Here is an 18,928-nt window from a genome sequence, read left to right on the forward strand (position 1 = left end):
AGAATGTAAACACCTTGAGTGAAGAGACTGTTTTAATCTTTCTTGAGAACAGTGGTGTGTTGCTGGAGGGAGTTAATGCCAGCACTACCTTAATGTTTGTGTTCTCAGTTCACATGAATTCTCTCTTTAGAAACGGATTAAATGCCACCTTCTACGGCCAAGTAAGGCCACCCAAATGTCCAGTTGAAGTTTCTACACATCTTTCTTCTGCCTATGGCCTTTGATTTGGAATAATTGGGTTTAGTCTTAAGCTTTCTCCTTCTTGCTGTGTTAGGAGTATTATGGGAGAGCTCATTTCCATAGGCATCACTTGAATTATACACAGAAAGAAGCTGGCTAAGGCTTTGTTTGGCAAACATACTAGCTGTGAAAGTGACAGGAAAATGGATTTTTCCAGCACTACCATGTTTCCGTGCCAGCTTCTGCAGCACCAAAGCCTCACTGCCAGGGCCTTCTGGTGAGCCCAGGATCCTGGGAGAGAGAGAGAGAGGTAACTGAGCTGACAGGCTTCAATTATTCAAACCCATGGAGCTTCAGTGGTGGTCCATGATAGCAGACAACCCTATTGTTCTCTATTTGCTTATGGAATGTGGTCACTCAACCACGCGCACACACACACACACACACACACACACACACACACTCACACATACTCACACATACTCTGTTTCCTCTCTCACACACTTTATATTTATGCTGCATATATTTGCTTTGTACTTGGTATCTTCGCCATTAGAATGTAAGCTCATTGCAAGTAGGGATTTATACTTGTATCCCTAGCTCCTGACACACAGTAAGATCTTAAACAAATACTTGTCCATTGATCGATTGATGCTGTTTTCTCCTGTACAATGTAAGGTCTTTGAACATTAAGGTCAAGGTTCTCCTTCTTAAACAGCAGGGGCTTTCATTTTTTTTTTTTGGCTAGGCAATGGGGTTAAGTGACTTGTCCAGGGTCACACAGCTAGGAAGTGTCAATTGTCTGAGTCCGGATTTGAACTCAGGTTTCTTGACTCTAGGGCTGGTGCTCTATCCACTGTGCAACCTAGCTGCCCCTGGCTGTTTCATTTTTGTCTCAGTATTGCTGGTGCCTGGTGCACAATAGGCATTTGAGAAAGGTTTGTTGACTTGTTGTTGGACAAGTAGGTAGTTAAGACATGATAATATTTATGAACTGGGAGGGAGCTGGGAGATTGTCTAGCCTAATTCCCTCACTTGACAGAGGGAGAAACTGAGGCCTAGAGAGCGGAAGGGATTTGCCTGTAATCACTCAACAAATAAGGAGGCATCTAGGTGGTTCAGTCGATAGAGGGCTGGGCCTGGGATCAGGAAGACCTGAGTTCAAATCCAGCCTCAGACACTCACTAGCCATGTGACCCTGGGCAGGTCACTTAACCTCTGTTTGCCTTAATCTACTTAAAAAGGAAAAGGCAAACCACTCCAGTATCTTTGCCAAGAAAACCCTATGGACAGTATTGGTGTGCTATGGTTCATGGAGTCTCAACAAGTAAGTGTAGGAGGTGGAATTTGGAATTTGAACCCAAGTCTTCTGACTCCAAGTTCTATTCTCTAAGTATTAATGGCCCTAGGTAAAGTCTTGGCTGCACCCACCATGGTAAAAACCAATTACCAGCTCAGAGTGATTTACATATATTCTGCAAAATGATCTATATATATGATTTTATTTCCTCCTCACAGCAAGCCTTCGCTATTATTGGCCCAATTTTACAGATGACGAAACTAAGGCTGAGAAATCTTAAGTAATGTATCCAAGGTCACATAGTCAGGAAGTATCTAAGGCAAGATTCAAACCCAGGTCCCAAGTCCAACTGTTCTACCTAATACATCGGTCTCTTACTATGAGCTGTCTCTCATAGTAAGAATGCTTAGGATGAGAACGGGTCTGGTTTCCTGAGTCCGTTCTGATTATGAATAGTTAACAAAGTGACTATTTCTCTCTGAATCAAGTGGCCTCTACATGGTAACTCATGATTTCCCACACCACTTGTGTGGGAATGCCAATGCTTGGCACATCCAAAGTGCTTATATGTTTGTTAATTGACTGATTTTTAGTTGGAACCTTTATAGCTGCCCATTTCATGGTCCTGCCTTCTGTCTTGAAATGGCTACTTATGCTTCATGGAAAAAGTGCGTATCCCTTCCATGCCCTGTCCTTTGCTCCTTGCTGACTGAAAACAGCTACTAGGTGGGAGTCACAGGGCCCCCACTAAGCTAAAATGACATAGGTGTGCCAGTTTTACCCAGGAAATCAATGGCTGCAGAGGTGGTATGGCACAGTGGAAGGAGCATTTGCTTATGAAGTCAGAGGACCTGAGTTCAAATCTTGCCTCTGTCATTTAATACATGGGGGACCTGGGACAAGTCATTTCACCTCTTGGGGACTCAGTTTCCTCCTTTGTAAAATGAAGAAGTCAGACTGAATGGCCTCTTGGGTTTCTTCCTGGCATCTAGGTGGCTCAGTGGTTGAGTACTAGGTCTAGAGTCAGGAAGACCTGAGTTCAAATCTGGCCTCAGATACTTATTAGCTGTGTGACCCTGGGCAAGTCACTTTACCTCTGCTTGCCTCAGTTTCCTCAAGTGTAAAATGGGGATAATAATAGCATCTACCTCCTAGAGTTGCGAAGATCAAAAGCACTATCTGTGGAGTGCTTAGCACAGTACCTGGTATATTGTAGGTGCTATATAAATACCATCATTATAATCATTATTATTGCAGCTCTCGATGTAGGAGCCTATTTGGGACAAGTCACCTGACACTGCCAGGCCTCAATTATCAGCTCTGCACTTTACAGTCTTAGAAAGTCACCTGGACCACTGAAAGCTTAAGTGATTTGTCCAGGGTCACACAGTCAGTACATGTCAGAGGTGGGATTTGAAACTAGGTCTTTCCTTTTGTATTTGTAGCCAGTGAGGTGTTGGCATATAGTAAGTGCTTAATAAATGCTTTTTAGCCATTTAGCTATACAGTCCTTCATTCCTGACTGCAAGGCCCATTCTCTATCTACAGTTGGGCAACCACTCTAGAGCAGATTTGGTGTATTCCTTGGAATGGGGTCCAAACTGCTTGCCTGGATACAGGCATACATTGCTTTATACAACAGACAAGACCTGGAAGATTTGTGCAACGAACTGGATCTCAGAGCTGGAAGGGCCCCTGAAGGTCGGCTAATCGGAAGCTGGTCCTGAGGAAGAATTCCCTCTACAAGACAGCTGCTAAGGCCTTGTTTGAAGGCCGAAGGTAGTTCCAGGAATAGCCTATGCCACTTTGGGCTAGCATGGGGTGGGGAACCTTCAGCGCTGAGGCCACACATGACCCTCTAGGTCCTTAAGTGTGGCCCTTTCATCAGATTTGAAGTTTGGATTCGGTCAAAGGGCTGCACTTGAGGACCTAGAGGGCTACATGTGGCCTTGAGGTGGAAGGCTCCTCAGGAAGGCTCTCTTGACATCCAGCTGAAATCCTCTGCTTTTGTACCTCCCCCCAGCCCCCTGCTCCTGGTCATGCCCCCTGGCCAATCCTTCTTCTGCATGACAGTTCCTCAAATACCTAAAGACAGTTATTATGTCCCCCTCCTAAGACATCTATTCTTCAGGCTAAACATCCTCAGTTCCTTCAAGGCCTTCTCATTTGGCATTCTTTCTCTAGACTGCCTTGGGAGCCAAAGGGTACCCTGGGGCCACTCTGCTACAGTTTGCACCAGCCATATGGGAGACAAGCTCATAAAAACATATGGGAAGAAGTGCCTGATGGGGTCAGTGCCATGGCCCCAACAGTTCTTTGAAGAACTGTTCTTCTTTGAAGAAGTCAGTGGCTTGTGAGAGGCTAACTCTCTGGAAATGAAGAATTGAGTGAGAGCAAACTCCCTTTCTCTGTGAAGCTATCCAGGCTCTCCTAGAAATGAGAGAAATGATCCTTTCTCCTATATTAATAACCAATTAGTGGATTAGGACTAAGTTTTCCCCTTTCTACTTCCTCATTCCCTGTAGGCTATTCAGTCAGCCTTTGAAGGGCAGGGCTGATAAAGAGATGATATCTTGGGCAGATGTACCCCACTGGGAAAACTCAGATCTGTTCAAAAGGTGAAGAAATTTTAGTTTAGGTGAACTGATGGATTCCAGCCCATTGTGTTTTAGTCAGACAGGTCTGGGTAAAAGTGGATCCCCTTCTGTCTAGATTACCCTAGATGGGTGACATGGGCATAGACTGACCAAGACCGAATGATCAGAGTCATGTCCCCCACATGCTCATTAGAATAAGCCCACCTCTCATTATAATGTTCATTCCTTCATTACTTGTTGACCAATCAGAGTTGATTTCCATCCTAAGGCTTTACAAGCATTGAAGGTTCCACAGGTTAGCTCTCTTTGATCACTGAGAGGGACAAATAAGCCCATTTTGTTGCTAGCTTAGTTAATAAAATTGATTATAATTTACCCAGAAACTCTGTCTCGGAAATTTTCAATTGCCACAGAAACTTGAGGCAATAGAAGGGGTACTGCCCTGAGAGCCAGGTGACCTGGGTTCAAAGTCATAGCTGTGTCACAGTGGGCCTCAATTTCCTCTTCTGTAAAATGAAGAAGTTGAACAGGGGTTTTTAACGTTTTTTTGTGTCCTTGATATCTTTGGCAGTCTGGTGAAACTTATGGACTTCTCTGAATAATGTTTTAAAAGCAGAATATGAAATATTATGCATTTATGGCCATAAATATAGTCAAACCAAAACTTGAATTCAAGCCAAATTGAAACACAGCTATCAACATGTGTATTTTTAAAAACAGGTTCAGGGATCTCAGGTTAAGAATTTCTGGTGTGACATTTGATGTTTGAATGTCCCTCTCAGCCTTGATATTTTATTTTTGAAGATCCTTAATGAAGATCCTCAGTTTTCTGGGTTCTAGGAGCCCTCAGCTCAAACATTCTATGTTATGAGACCCCTGACCAGATTTGAAATGGTATGATTCTAGAAATGATTTCAGTTTCCCACCAGCCCTATTGTGTGTGTGAGATACAAACACATACAATGTGGAAGTGACTGAAACCCTAGGCCCAGAATGTAGGTATGAGGGAAGGCACTAGAATTAAGAGGGGTTGTGAAGGCTTCCTATAGAAGATGGATTTTAATTAGGATTTAATGGAAACCGGGGAAGGCAGTAGGTAGAGATGAGGAAGGAGAGGATTCCAGGTATGGGGGACAGCCAGTGAAGATGTCCTAGCCAAGAGATAGAGTGCCTTGTTTGTGGAACAGCCAGGAGGTCAGTGTCACAGGTTTGAAGAGTAGGTAGTGGGGAGCAAGACATAAGAAGACTGGAGAGGTAGGAGGGGAATAGGTTATGAAAGGCTTTGAATGCCAAACAGAGGATTTTGCATTTGATCCTGGAAGTGAAGGAGTTTATTGAGTAGGGGAATGATGTGGTTGAACCTGTGCTTTAGGAAAAGCATTCTATTGGCTGAATGGAGGATAGAGTGGAATGGGGAGAGACTTAAGGCAGGCTGACCCACCAGCAGCTACTGCAATAGTCCAGGCGTGAGGTGATGAGGGCCTGTACTTGGGTGGGGGCAGAGTCAGAGGAGAGAAGGGAGTGTATTGGAGAGATGTTGCCAAGGCGAAATTGATGGGCCTTGGTAACAGATAAGCTGGGGGATGAGAATAGTGAGCAGTCAAGGATGACTATCAGGTTGTGAGCCTGAGGGACTAGAAGGGTGGTGGTGTCCTCTACAGGAATAGGGGAGGTAGGAGGGGAGGAGGGAGAGTTTAGGGGGAAAGATAATGAATTCTGTTTTGGCTGTGTAAAGTTTAAGATGTCTACTGGACATGCAGTTCACTTGGAAATGCAAGATCAGAAGTCAGCACAGAGGTTGGGACAGGATAAGTAGATTTGAAAATCATCTGCATAAAGATGCTAATTAAATCCATGGGAGCCGATGAGCTCATCAAATGAAGTAGTACAGAGAGAGAAGAGAAGAGGGTCCAGGAGAAATATGATGGACACCTAGGGTTAGAGGTTGTGATCTGGAGGATGACCCAGCAAAGGAGACAGAGAAGGAATGGTCAGAGAGGTAGGAGGAGAACCAGGAGAGTGAGGAGTATCCTGAAAACCTAAGAGAGAAGAGAGTATCAAAGGGAGAGGGTCATTGAGAGTGCCAGAGGCTGCAGAGATGGCAAGGTGGAGAAGGACTGAGAAACGGCCATTGGATTTGGCAGCTAAAAGATTGTTGGTAACTTTGGAGAGAGCAGAGAGTGGCAGAGGGCATCTGAGTGATAGGAGATGAGGAAGAGGGGAGAAGAGGGAGCTTGTGGAGAATGGCTTCAATTTTTTTTCTGTAAAATATGAGGCAGGGTTCTCAGCTTAGAGTATGGGGGAGGGGGAGTCATGGACCATTTAAGGAGGGATGAAGAGCCTTGGTGGAGAGTGGGATAGTGAGTTGATAAGGCAGGTATGGAAAGGTTTGCCTGGCAGCAGTGAGGGCCCAGTTGGGGTTGTGTAATATAAATTTGTAGTAGACCCAGTCAGAAGGGTTGTGTGATTTTCTCTGCCTTCATTTAGCAGCAAATGTGTAGGAGTGAAGGCCATGGTGAATGGTGGGAGTGATCCAAGCTTGAGGCTTCGCAGGACATAATAAGCAAAATGATAAGCGGCTAAGCATTCCAGAAAGGACAGGCCAAGGACAGGGAGGCAAGCCGCATACTTAAGAAACAAAAGTTTCTCAATCCCTTTCTTCACAAAGTCATGCTCATTTCATTCTCTTCTTGACTTCCTGTGCAGATAAGCCCATCTGGTTGGTGGGGTGATTTGGGGGAGGGGGCTGCTATTTATCTTGGCCTGGCTGAGCTGGGCTCTCATTTTCCCTCACCACTTGTGGGACCTTCTATGAAACATCTGCTATATGATCAGTTGTGTCCTGATCTGAGTTGCTAAAGCAGCTTTCTTAAGCTGGCTTTCCAAGACCTTGCAAAAGGAAACTCAGGCAACCTGGAGAAAGCTCCTTTGGAATGAATGCAAGATATCTTTGAAATTAGGAGTAACATGGCAGAACCTAGGAGTCACTGCCTTTGGACAAATCTTATGGAAACCATGGCCAAAGAAAGCAATGTAAAAGGCATTCTTAATTGGTGTGTGTGTGTATATGTTAGTGTATGTATATGTGTGTGTATGTATATGTGTGTGTGTATGTGTGTGTGTGTGTGTGTGTGTGTGTGTGTGTGTGTGACAACATCCTATTTATGGAGGTGGGAGTCAGAGGGAGTGGGAGACTCAGGTAACCACGAAGGTAAAAGTGAAGCCACTCCCTCCTGCCAGGAATCAGGCCATTTAGCGGCTTCTTAGCTCCATTCCTGGGTCTAATACTGGGCTCCACTTGTGCCACATCATTTCATCACTAGGCCCTGACCCTATCCCTGCCTTCTTCCTTACAGGAACACAATCATTGGTTTTTACAAGTAGCTCTATTTTTTTTGACCTGAGACAAAGTCTTAGTTGCTCTACCCTAGTTACATCTCTTCACTGCGAGGTATAATGGCACACTGATCTCTAGCCACACTGATTATTTCAGAGTAAGAACTTTTTGGGAAAGTGTCACTTTCAGTCCCCAGATACCCTGGCTACCCACCCTACCCTCAACTGCCATCTCTCACTTCCTCATAAAGCCTGCTAATGTCAGCTCAAACCTGCCTTCTGCCAAGGGCCTTCTCCCCCTCCTCCCCTCCCCTCCTCTCTCTACCTTTCCCTGTCAAACCTTTGCTCCAGCCTTCCCTCCTCCCAAGAGCTTTCCTTACGGAGCTATAGCTACATAGGTTCAAGGAGTCTGTTTGTCTGATGGTGGTTTGACGTTGAACATCTAGTACTTTGTAAGTGTTTAAGTATTCAGCTTGCCTCCCTGTCCAAACAAAGGAAGCCCAGTATAACAGAAAGAGCACTGATTATGATGTCACAGAACCTGTATTCAAATTCTGGCTCTGTGGCTTGCTGCCTACATGACCTTGGGCAAGTCCCTTCCCTTCCCTGGGCCTCAGTCTCTCCACCTGTCAAATGAAGATCAGAAGAGAACCTACTCCACAGGGTTGCTATGAGGATTAAAGTAGCCAACACACATTATGACAGGTTAATGATCGCCCCTGGAAGCCAGTGGTGAATGCCAGAAGAGGCCTGGATCTCACTCTCCCTGACCCGAGGTCCCACAGAAATCAAGCTAGGGCTCAAATAAACTAGGCATTGGAGCCTGAGACATTGGGCAGAAAATGAGCAGGGAGACCCAGCAGAGCTACCCACAGTGTCTTCAAGCAGCTCCTGCTGCTGCTGCTACTGCTGCCAAGAACATCCTCATTGGGATAGTCAGGCATCCAGGGGAGATGGCTGGGCCTGGGAAGGCAGGAGATCGATGGTGTGAGATTGTTTTCTCACACTCATCCATGGTGGGACTTCAGGGTGACTGGCCAGAATGAAGAAGAAAGTCAACAAGTGATGGTCATTTGTGGGTCTTTTCAGACACACACATTATCGTCGCAATCTTCACATAGGAAGGAAAATCTTCACTCACCACACTAGTCCTGGAATGGGGGTTTGGGGGAAGCGAATTTTCTTGGGAACTGAAGGGTTCACTTGAACCCCTTTCTTGCCAGAAATCTTTTATAAATTGTTTTGCTCTGCTTCCATGCCTCAGTAGACAGAATCTGGTCACCCTGACTGTAGATATGGGGGACCTTGGGGTTCTTATTCTGACCCTCCGGGATCATTGCTCAGGGCTGGAGATGGAGAATGTGCAGGAGATGAGCCTGCTTTGAGTGAGGCCCCAGACTGGTCATTAACAAAATGGCTCATTTTCTTGCAATTTGCCTCTTTCTCCTAAAAGCAGGTTTAAAAAAAACCTCTGGTTTATTGAGAGTTCTGGTAAGCTGACAAGATGGGGCATGATGGGGAAAAAACACACTGGAGTAAAAGACATAGGCTCACAGGCTCACAGATTTAGACTTGGAAGGGACCTTACAGCCACTGAATCCAATTCTACTTTACAGATGAGGAAACTGAGGCCTAGAGGAGTGACATTCCCATGGTCACACAGCTGGTTATTGTCTAAGGTGGGGAGATTTGTGTTCTATTTCCGGTTCCAGTACTAGCCAGATATATTGACCTTGGGCCAATAATTTACTTTTTTGGGGTAGGGGGAGAATAAACTCAGAAGGCCCTCCTGGCTTAACATTCTTAGATTCTATGAGTTCCAGTTAATTGAAGTCTTGCTATAAACCTTATGGCCAAGGTTTTCAGGCCTTTAGCCAGCAAAGAAGGAGATCTTTCAATAATTAACTTGCTTTGCCCACCTGGTGAATACAGCAGAAGCTTGCTTGAACAGATGGGCCTCAGCCCTCCAGCCAGAAAGCTAATAAATTATTTGACTTTGTCAGATAAGGAGAGAATGTGAGATCCTGGGAGGTGAGCTTCCCCCAGGCCATGGCCTCAGGTTTCCAGTCTGTTTCAAGAGCAGTGAGTCCTGGCTGATCTTAAGTGCCCTGATGGTGCCCTGGAGAGCTGGCAGGCTCTCTCACTGTGCTCATGAAGACTGAGCTGGACTGAGTTTTCTGGGCTGGGAAATGCTCACCTGAACAAGTAGGTTAGCACGGAGGACTCTGGGAGATGAGTTAATGGATTTCATATGGTAGGTAACTTTGGGCAGACAGCTCCTGGTCCTCCTGTAGCCCTGGGAGCTTTGAGGTGGTCTTGAAGGGTGTCTCCAAGAAAGGCAAATGGGGTCTCAGAGTGTCAGGTCACAGCGGCATAGAGAACTGCAGCAAGTGTGAAGCTTTACTGTCCTCTATGTGTATGACTGTGTGTGTGTGTGTGTGTGTGTATGTGCACAACTGTAGGTGTGTGCACCTGTAGGTGAGTATGTGCACCTGTGGTGGTATACACCTGTAGGTGAGTGTGTGTACCTGTAGGTGTGTACGCACTTGTAGGTGAGTGTGCATGCCTCTGTGTGTGCACCTGTGGGTGGGTGTGCACTTGTAGATGAGTGTGTATATGTGTGTGAGCACTTGTAGGTGAGTGTGTGCACCTTTGGGGTGTGTGTATGTGTGTGTGTGTGTGCACCTGTGGGTGTGTGTGCACTTGTAGGTGAGTGTGTGTGTGCACATGCGTGCACCCATAGATGAGTGTGTATATGTGTGCACGCGCCTGCACCCGTAGGTGAGTGTGTGCACCTTTGAGGTATATGTGTATGTATGTGTGTGTGTACCTGTGGGTGTGTGTGCACTTGTAGGTGAGTGTGTGTGTGTGTGTGTGTGTGTGCGTGCACCTGTAGGTGAGTATGTGCTGCAAGGGGGAGCAGAAGAAAGAAAAGCGCTCTCTCTCACTTGCCCTTTCTCTCTTCCTCGCCTTCTCTGTCTCTTCTCTCTTTCCCTTTCTCTTTTCACCCTTTCCCTTGCCTTCTCGCTCTTCCTGTCTCTTCTCTCTCCCTCACCTCCTCTTTTTTTCCTTGTCTCTTTCTCCTCTCACTTTGTCTTTCTTATTCTTTCTCCCTCTCCTCTCCTCTTTCTCCCTCCTTCACATTTTCTCTTTCTCCTTCCCTCTTTGATGGATGGCTCCAAGACCAAACACCTTTTATTTAGGTCATGCCCCTAAAATGATATCTCTCCGGAGGGGAAAAATATAGAGGCAGGACATGGGACGGAGGGGGTGGAAACAAAACACCCATTCTAGGTTGCACTAAGGTTTTATGAGAGAAACAGAGAGAGATAAAGAGGCAAAGACAGTGAGAGAACAGAGACCTGAATTCAAATCCTACCAAAGATGCTAATACTAACTGTGTGACCCTGGGCAAGTCACTTAACTTTGGTTAGCCTCAGTTCTCTCATCTGTAAAATAGGGGTTATAATAGCATCTACCTCATGGGATTGTTGTAAGAAGCAAATGAGATACTCTATATGTAAAGGACTTTGCAAATGTTCAAATGCTATAGAAATGTTAGCTAGCATATACACAAACATGTATAGATCTAGGGCTGAGAGGGATCTCAGAGGCCAGCTAGCCTGACTCCTTCATTTTCTATATGGGGAAACTGAGGCCCAGGAAGGTGATGTGATTTGCCCAAGGTCACTTAGCAGATCAAATGAGATAATACATATAAAGTGCTTTGAAAACCTCACATGCATATTATATTTTATATTACATCATGTCTATAAGTGTGTATATATGTATATGCTAGAGAAACGTTAGTTATTCTTGGTAAGAAACTGGTCTTCTCACTGTTCCTCACACACACCATTCTGTCTCCCACAGTCTTTTCTCCATGCCTGGAACACTCTCCCTCACTGCTTCTGACTCAGAATCCCTCATTTCCTTCAAAGCACAGCTCAGAGGCTACTTTGTAAACCGCCACGCCTATTCTGGTTCCCCAGATGATCTTTCTTGAAGCTTCCCTCCCCCCACTATGTATAAGCTTCTAGAGGGTAGGGACTGCTTTGTCTAATGTCTGGCACATAGCAGGCACTTCAGGGGAAGCTAGGGGGCAAAGTGGGTAGAGTGCTGAGCTTGAAGTCAGGAAGCCTTGAGTTCCAATCTGGCCTCAGGCTAGCTGTGTGACCCACCTCCCAGGGTTGTGAGCATCAAATAAGTTAATACTTGTAATATTTGTAAGCATATTGCAAGTGTTAGAGTGCTATATAAAATGCTAGCTACTATTAATAAATAATATTTGTGTAATGAATTGTTCAAAAGGAAAAGTTCTCCTTTAGGACAGGGAACAAGGCCTTCACTCGGTGACCTCCAGTCTTCCCCTTCTTCTCTAATCTGAGTTCCAGAACAGCTCCAGTGAAGGTCACTCAGACTTGGGGAATGCCCTAGTCTCTCAAGCCTCTAAGAAGGTGGCATCAGGCTTTCTTGTGCCCAGTGCCCTACAGAGCCTGCACTGACCGGAGAAGAGGCCTCAAGAACACACAAATTTGGTGACAAGACAGTTTCTTTGCCTTTCAGAACTCCTCCTCCTCCCCCTCCCAGCCTTTGGGCTAAGGGGTCTCACTGGAGAGCCTCCCTTTCCCCATCCAATATGGATGCCTCATCTCCAAGGTCATCTCTCTATTTCAAACATTTTTAAAAGTCTAATTGCTGCAGAAGTGGGAATGCTCGCCAGTGGGTCCCAGCCATTGGTGGCCATCAAGGCCAGGTCTTTTACTGGGATATTCTTGGGGGCAAAGGCCTTTTGGCATCAGCGCAGTGAGACTTGGGCTGCTGATTATGTCATCTGCTCTCAGTGTCCAGATGTGCTAGGGTCCTCCTGCATGACCTAGCAGAGGTAGCATGGTATCATGGAAAGAACACTCAGACTTTGCAGTCAGAGTGCCTGGGTTCAAGTCTCAGTTCTGTTAGGACCACAGAATCATAGGCTTAGAGATGGAAGAGACCTTAGCCACTGGCCAGTCCAACCCTTTCATTTTACAAATGAGGAAACTGAGGCCCAGGAAGATAAAGAGACTCATGGTTGTAGGATCACAGATCTAGAACTGGAGGGGATTTTAGAGATTATTGAGTCTACCTGTGCTCATTTCATAGAGGAAACAGAGGCCCAGGGGAGGGAAGTACTTGTCTGGGCCACAAACTTAGTGAGTAGCTAAGATAGGATGTGAACCCAGGTCCTCCTGTCTCAACATCTAGTGCTCTGGTCACACCAAGCTGCCTCTTGGGTTCTGCCAGGCTGCTCACATGTAGCACCATAGATTTGGAACTGGAAGGGACCTTAGAGGTCATCTAGTTCAACCCTTTCATTTTATAGATGAGTAAACTGAGCCTGAGAGACGTTAAGTGTCTCGCTCATGGTCACATAACTAGTAAGTGATTGAGGCTGCACTTGAATCGAGGACTTCCTGACTCAAAGTTCAGTGTTCTATCTACTACATCATGTTGCCTCTCAGCAACGTAACAGCTGTGTGATCTTGGGCAAGTCATTACCCTTCTTGGGGCCTCAGTTTACCCATCTGTAAAATGAAAGGATGGGGCCTTTTTGGCTCTAAATCCCATAGTCCTGTGGTTGTCAGCCATCTGTGGTTTGATCTCTCCATATACAGAGCAAATCTCAGAGCATTTAGGTGATTGTCTAGACAAAGATACTAATTTTCAGATGGATATAATAGATATGGCAGATAAAAGTTTTTTTTTTGGCTGGAGTTGTTTGGACAACGACTTTGGTATTTCTCAGGTACTATCCAGCTCTAATTTCTATGGTTCTAGGTTCAGCAAACTGGGAAAAATCTAGAATGGTACCGTTCCCAAAGGATGGCTTGATCATCACACACTCTTGGGGATAGGGGTGGGAGATAGGGAGGTGTGGAGGCCAGCTTAGGTAGCATGGAGGAGAGTGGCCTGGATATTCTCTCTCCACCCAACTTCTGGCGAGCAATTGGAAAGCTCTGGCTCAGAGATAGAGACTACTACAGCTGGGAGGGGTCTTAGAGATCATTTAGTGTGACACTCCTCATTTTATAGAGCGGGAAATTGAGGCCCCCATAAAACACCTTCAATTCATGGGTTCGTAGGATTTAGAGTTATCAGGGACCTTAAATTAGTCTAATCCCCTCATTTTATAGAGAAGGAAATTAAAGCCTAGAGAGGGAAAATGACTTGCCCAGTGTTCCAGAGCTTGGCAGAGCTGGGATTAGAACCCCAACGTGTAAGATTCTAATATGCCCAATGAAGGACTGGTATGGTAGGCTTGGCATAAGAAACTGAAAAAATGTTGTCTTTTTTAAAGTTAATTGTAAAGTTAAAAATTCAAGGAACATGCTTCTCCCATTTCTTTTTACCATGAAGCAAACCTTGCCATGGCCAAACCTTGCGGTAGCACATTTAAGAATGCACTGCTACAGGATTTACTCCTGCAGGTTGCTTTAATCCCAATGTTGATTTACTTTAGATGGTCAGCATCAAAGCAAGCAGTTGGCCCCTTTATCTAGGATCCAAATGAGATGATGTTGGGAAAGTGCTTTGCAAACCTTAAAGCCTACATAAATGTCAGCTCCGATTATTATCACCTTCAGGGGCCTGATTCCTGCACTATGAGAGAGGATGACTTATCTTTTCCTTTTTGCTAGATGTCTTTCCTTATCTAATGTGCTGTGCTCAGAGCAATTTCTAAGGCGCTTTTTAGGTCTCAGTCCTAGGGTCCCCTGGATCCTATAGAGTGACAATTAAGTCCATGACCCACCTCCTAGACAAACATGCTTTCCTTCTCGGATCACCTGAGCACATCTCAAGGCAAGCCAACTCCCTTGGCATCATTCCGTCTGGTCCAATTACCCAATGACAAAGATGACTGCAGTGAAAATCAAAAGTAAATGGTCCCTCCATCATCTCTGCCAGCTGTTACCCCCTCCTCTCTGTCAGTTCTGTTAAGGGCACAGATGATAGCTTTTTGCATCCCTTTCCTAATGGACATTCTGCTTCTCCCATTAAAGTGGGGGCCTTAGACCCAGTGGGAACATCTCTCCTCAGAATCAAATACACATACTCTCCCAAATAATATAAAACGCAGCCACTGAGAAACAATCTGAAAAATTGCCTTGGAATATTAAGGATCAGTACATATCATCTATAACTAGCTGCATCTATATGTCAGTCAGTCAACAAACATTATTAGGCATTCACTATGTGCCAGGCACTGTACTGAGTGCTGCGGATACAATGAAAAGGAAAAACTGCCCCAACCTTCAAGGAATTAATATTCTAATGGGAAGGAGGGAAAGGAATAAGCATTTATTAAGCACCTATGTTTTACAAATGTGATCTCATTCATCCTTACAACAACCCTGTGAGGTAGGTGCTGTTATTTATTATCCTCATTTTACAGTTGTGGAAACTGAGGCAGAGGTTAAGTGACTTTGTTTAGGGTCACACAACTAGTGTCTGAGACTGGATTTGAACTGAGGTCTTTCTGACTTCATGCCCATTGCTCTATCCACTGCATCACCTAGCTATTTAATTGGGAGATAATATGCAAATAAATATGTACATACAAGACATACACAGTGTAAATGGAAGGTAATCTCAGGTATATCTATATCTAAGTTCTAGTTCCATCTCTGCCTTTGGTATAATACAAAGTTGTGATAATGCCTGAAATAATACAAATCATATAACTAAGAGGAAAGTATATGAGCTCCTATTCCTGGGACCTGCTGTCCATTTCTTCTTTCACTGGTGCCAGTGTCAAGGTTGAGTCCTCAAGGAAGACTGACCAGAAGACTGAGTTTTACTAGTATTGTTGGCAGAAGGAGTTTTTTCCCTGGGAGTTTCTTAAACCAATGAAATCATAGGACTAGTTAAAAAAAACCCAACTATATCTATATCTATGTCTATATCTATTTCAGTATCTGTGTCTGTATCTGAATATTTAGACCAATTCAAAGGGACACCTACACACATTTGAAAAGAAAATCCGCTTCCAACAAGGAATAACTTGCTTTCCTGTAACCTCTCAGTTAACTGAGTCAGACTCAGATTCCTGTAGCATCTTAATCTTTTGTGGTATTTCAACTGGAGAAATGGAGTACACTGAGGCACCAGTTGGGATTGGTCCCATTTTTAAGGTCAGAACACCATGTACTGGCAAAGCACTACTACTTCAAAGACCAGTTCCATGCCTTCTTCTCTCCTTTGCCTCTTCCCCCTTGGAATACCATATCTTTTTTTTAAAATGATTTAATGATTTGAACATAACAATAAAAACCATAAGAAGCAGGCCCAAACAAGTGAAAGGTCACTCACCCGGAAGAATTCTTTGGTCGAGCCTGAATCCAGGGTTCCATAGGCAATCTCAGTCTGCTTGGCCAGATCCTCCGCACTCTCTATGGGCGACACCATCCTCTCCACAGTTAGGAAGGCAGCGAGGTTGGCGGTATAGGAGGAGATGATGATGAGGGTGAAGAACCACCAAACTCCTCCAACAATTCTGCCCGAGAGAGATCTGCAAAATAAAAGCCAAGACAAATCCCAACCCAGAGGGGTTGATAAATCCATGGAATTACTTTTGGTTAATGCAATTACAATTCATCAAAGGAGGCAGGTGATATGAGGGTATACATATGAGAAAGCCTTTGCCTGAAATAGCATGATGCCAGAATGGATGCCTATTTTGGGCACCAAAATATTGGGGTTTGTTTTTTTATTTAGGAAAGCCCTTCTTGCCTATACTGTTTGCCCCCAGCCATGGTACCATGGCCAGTGACCATCACACTGTCTGCCACACCCAGGGGAAAAAAGCCCTTTTGGTCTACAGGACTGGGTGCTGGATTTGGAGTCAGGAAGACTTGGGTTCATATCCCACCTCAGACACTTATTAACTGTGTGACCTGAGGCAACTTAACTTCTTAATCTTTCTGGGCCTCAGTTTCCTCATCTGTAAAATGTGGGAGTGGGATCTGATGCACTTTGAGGCCCCTTCCAGCTCTAGATCTAGGATCTCATGTGTGACCTTGGGCAAGTCCCTTCCCTTCCCTTCCCTGCACCTCTGTTTCCTCCTCTGTAAAATGAAGGGTATGGAGTAGATGACTTCTGACATCTCTTCTAGCTCAAGATTTCTCTATGATCTTTTAAGGAGAGATTGTGATGGGAGAAAAGAAAGAAGCAACAGCCTTCCTCACTACAAGAGGAATGGAAACATATGAATGAAACTGTTGCCCACTGGTGAAGAGCCCAGGGAAGAAATTTAATAGTGCTAAAGTTCAGTCAGGCCCAGCCTTTCCATTTAAAGAGTAGTTATATGTGGAGAAAGGAGCCAGAAAATACTATGCATTTCTTTTTCTTGAAATAAATGGCTGGCGAGACTTAGCATCTCTGACACAGGTCACCACAGAGAATAAAAATCTCCTTCTATTGAGGCTGAACACCAATTCTAGACAGTCTATGGGCCTCCTTTCCAATTCAATTCTTTGCCTTGCTGCAGGGGGCTAAAACCTTCAGGGTTACAAACCAATCCATTGTTAATGGGCAGTTCTCACTTAAATAAAGTAAGGGCATATCTACATAATAGAATCTGAGTGGTGCTGCCTTTCAAAATCTCCCCCATTGACCTGCCCTGGTGCATGATTGAAGGTCTACCATGAGAGCGCTTTCTTTGAGTTGTCACTGTCTCTGGAAGGCTCCTGTAAAATGTGACTATACAACCAGGATGATGTGGAAATTGGATGTCACTCCATACATGGAGATGAGAGGCTTAGAGAAGATCTGGGGGGGGAGGGTCATGACAGCTATCTTTAAGTATTCGAAAGGCTGTCATGGGGAAGAGAGACAATAACACTCTATCATGGAGGGTCCCTTGTCCACAAAAAAGTACAGGAAGAGGATGAATTGTAATAAAGTTCAAGAAAAGGTTTGTGGGGAGGACATGAAGCAATGGAAAGAACTCTGGAAGCCCTAGATTTGAATACCACCTTTTCTACTTGCTACATTTGGCAAATCTCTTCCCCAATCTGGATCTTGGTTTCCCCATCTGTAAAATGAGGAAGTTTTAATCAAACCTATACAAAGTCTCAACCCACAGTTTAAGAAGCACTGAAGGGATCATGAGTGGACAAAGTTTAAGGAGCCCTGGACTAGATGATCACTAAGGTCCCTTAGCTCAGAGGTGTTAAACACACGTGAGGCCCACAACACTACCAAGAGAGGCCTGAACCAGGTTAAAATGTAATTGAGAAATATTTAACAAAATAAATAAAAATGTAATAAATACATTTTAAAACTAAGTCAATCAGCAGCCTACAGGGAGTCATACAGATGGGTTAGTAGCTCCTGTTGCCATTTGAGTTTGGTACCACTGATTTAGCCGATCTCAGCCTCTGTCTCTCTGATTGGAGGGTGGGGCTGTGAACCGAAACCTCCATTTAAGGAGAGAGCTCAGCTCAAACATCTAATTTCTCATCAGGCTGCGTTTCTCATAATTGGGACATCTGTGACTGACTCTCCACCATGCTCCCTCAATGGGTATCTTTTCTTCCTCCTCCCCCACATTTTGGATTTTGGCATTTTGTCTTCCTCCATTAGACTGTAAGCTTTTTGAGGGCAGGGACTGTCTTTCTTTTTTTATATTTGTATCCCCAACAAAAACTAAAAAATAAAAATACTTGTAATAAAATTACAAATTTTTAATTTGTAATAAATTTATAATAAAATTTGTAATGAAATTTGTAATAAAAATATTGGCTTTGAAGTTGGAGAAGTTGGGGAAGACCTGGGCTCAAGTGCTTCTTCTATGTGACCCTGGCCAAGTCACTTAACCTCTCAATGTCCTGGACGGCTCTCAACAACTAAGTTGATGATGAATCACCAGTCTTCATTGGTGGATGGCGTTTCCCACCAAGCAGTTCCTTATACTGGTGAAATCACAAGTCCACACCTCCTTCAGAGAGAAGGCCCCGTGGTGGATGGGAAGGTTTAAAAGGGTCATGATCTGTCCCCATGAAAGTAGTGTCCATGTTGGATGGAAAGAGATCCATCTTAACACTGAGTCACGGTTACAAAACCCACTCTATTTTTCAAGGCCTCTATTCCTGCTGCTTAGCTTTGTTCTCTGGCTATACAAAATGGATTATTTATTTAATTCTTTCCTGAACACAAACACTTCAAGCCCCTCCAACATGAAAAGCCACTTTGCTAACAGGTTTTTGCCAACTAATAATTATTCTCTCTCAGGGTTGCAGTGGGAGAACGTTTCCCTTGCAGGGAAGAAAAACATCTGGATGACTCAGAGATGAATGTTATACTTCTGGACACCAAAAATACATAGAATGTTTCTTTTATAAAGCTGGACCTTCTATAAACTGTTTTTCCTTTTTTTTTTTTTTGGGGGGGGGGATATGTGTGTATTTAATTAGTTCCTGACTGATCTGGATGGCTTTGGAAACAATTATTAGTGTATAAGGGATTAATCCCTGTA

The 18,928-nt window shown here is 44.4% G+C and overlaps 1 protein-coding gene across 3 annotated transcripts in view; it reads right to left on the reverse strand.

The window, feature by feature from the left end:
- The window catches only part of GRIA3 (glutamate ionotropic receptor AMPA type subunit 3), a 279,870-nt gene that overhangs the window by 53,862 nt on the left and 207,080 nt on the right, over window positions 1-18,928 (reverse strand). For all 3 annotated transcript variants that reach the window (XM_020976366.2, XM_020976365.2, XM_020976367.2), the window contains exon 12: window positions 15,763-15,961. In XM_020976366.2, the coding sequence (XP_020832025.1) occupies window positions 15,763-15,961 (199 nt within the window). The remainder of the gene's footprint in view (window positions 1-15,762; window positions 15,962-18,928) is intronic.

This window comes from Phascolarctos cinereus, unplaced genomic scaffold, assembly GCF_003287225.1.
Source record: "Phascolarctos cinereus isolate Bilbo 61053 unplaced genomic scaffold, phaCin_HiC Scaffold_8;HRSCAF=390, whole genome shotgun sequence".
Classification (NCBI taxonomy): Eukaryota; Metazoa; Chordata; class Mammalia; order Diprotodontia; family Phascolarctidae; genus Phascolarctos; species Phascolarctos cinereus.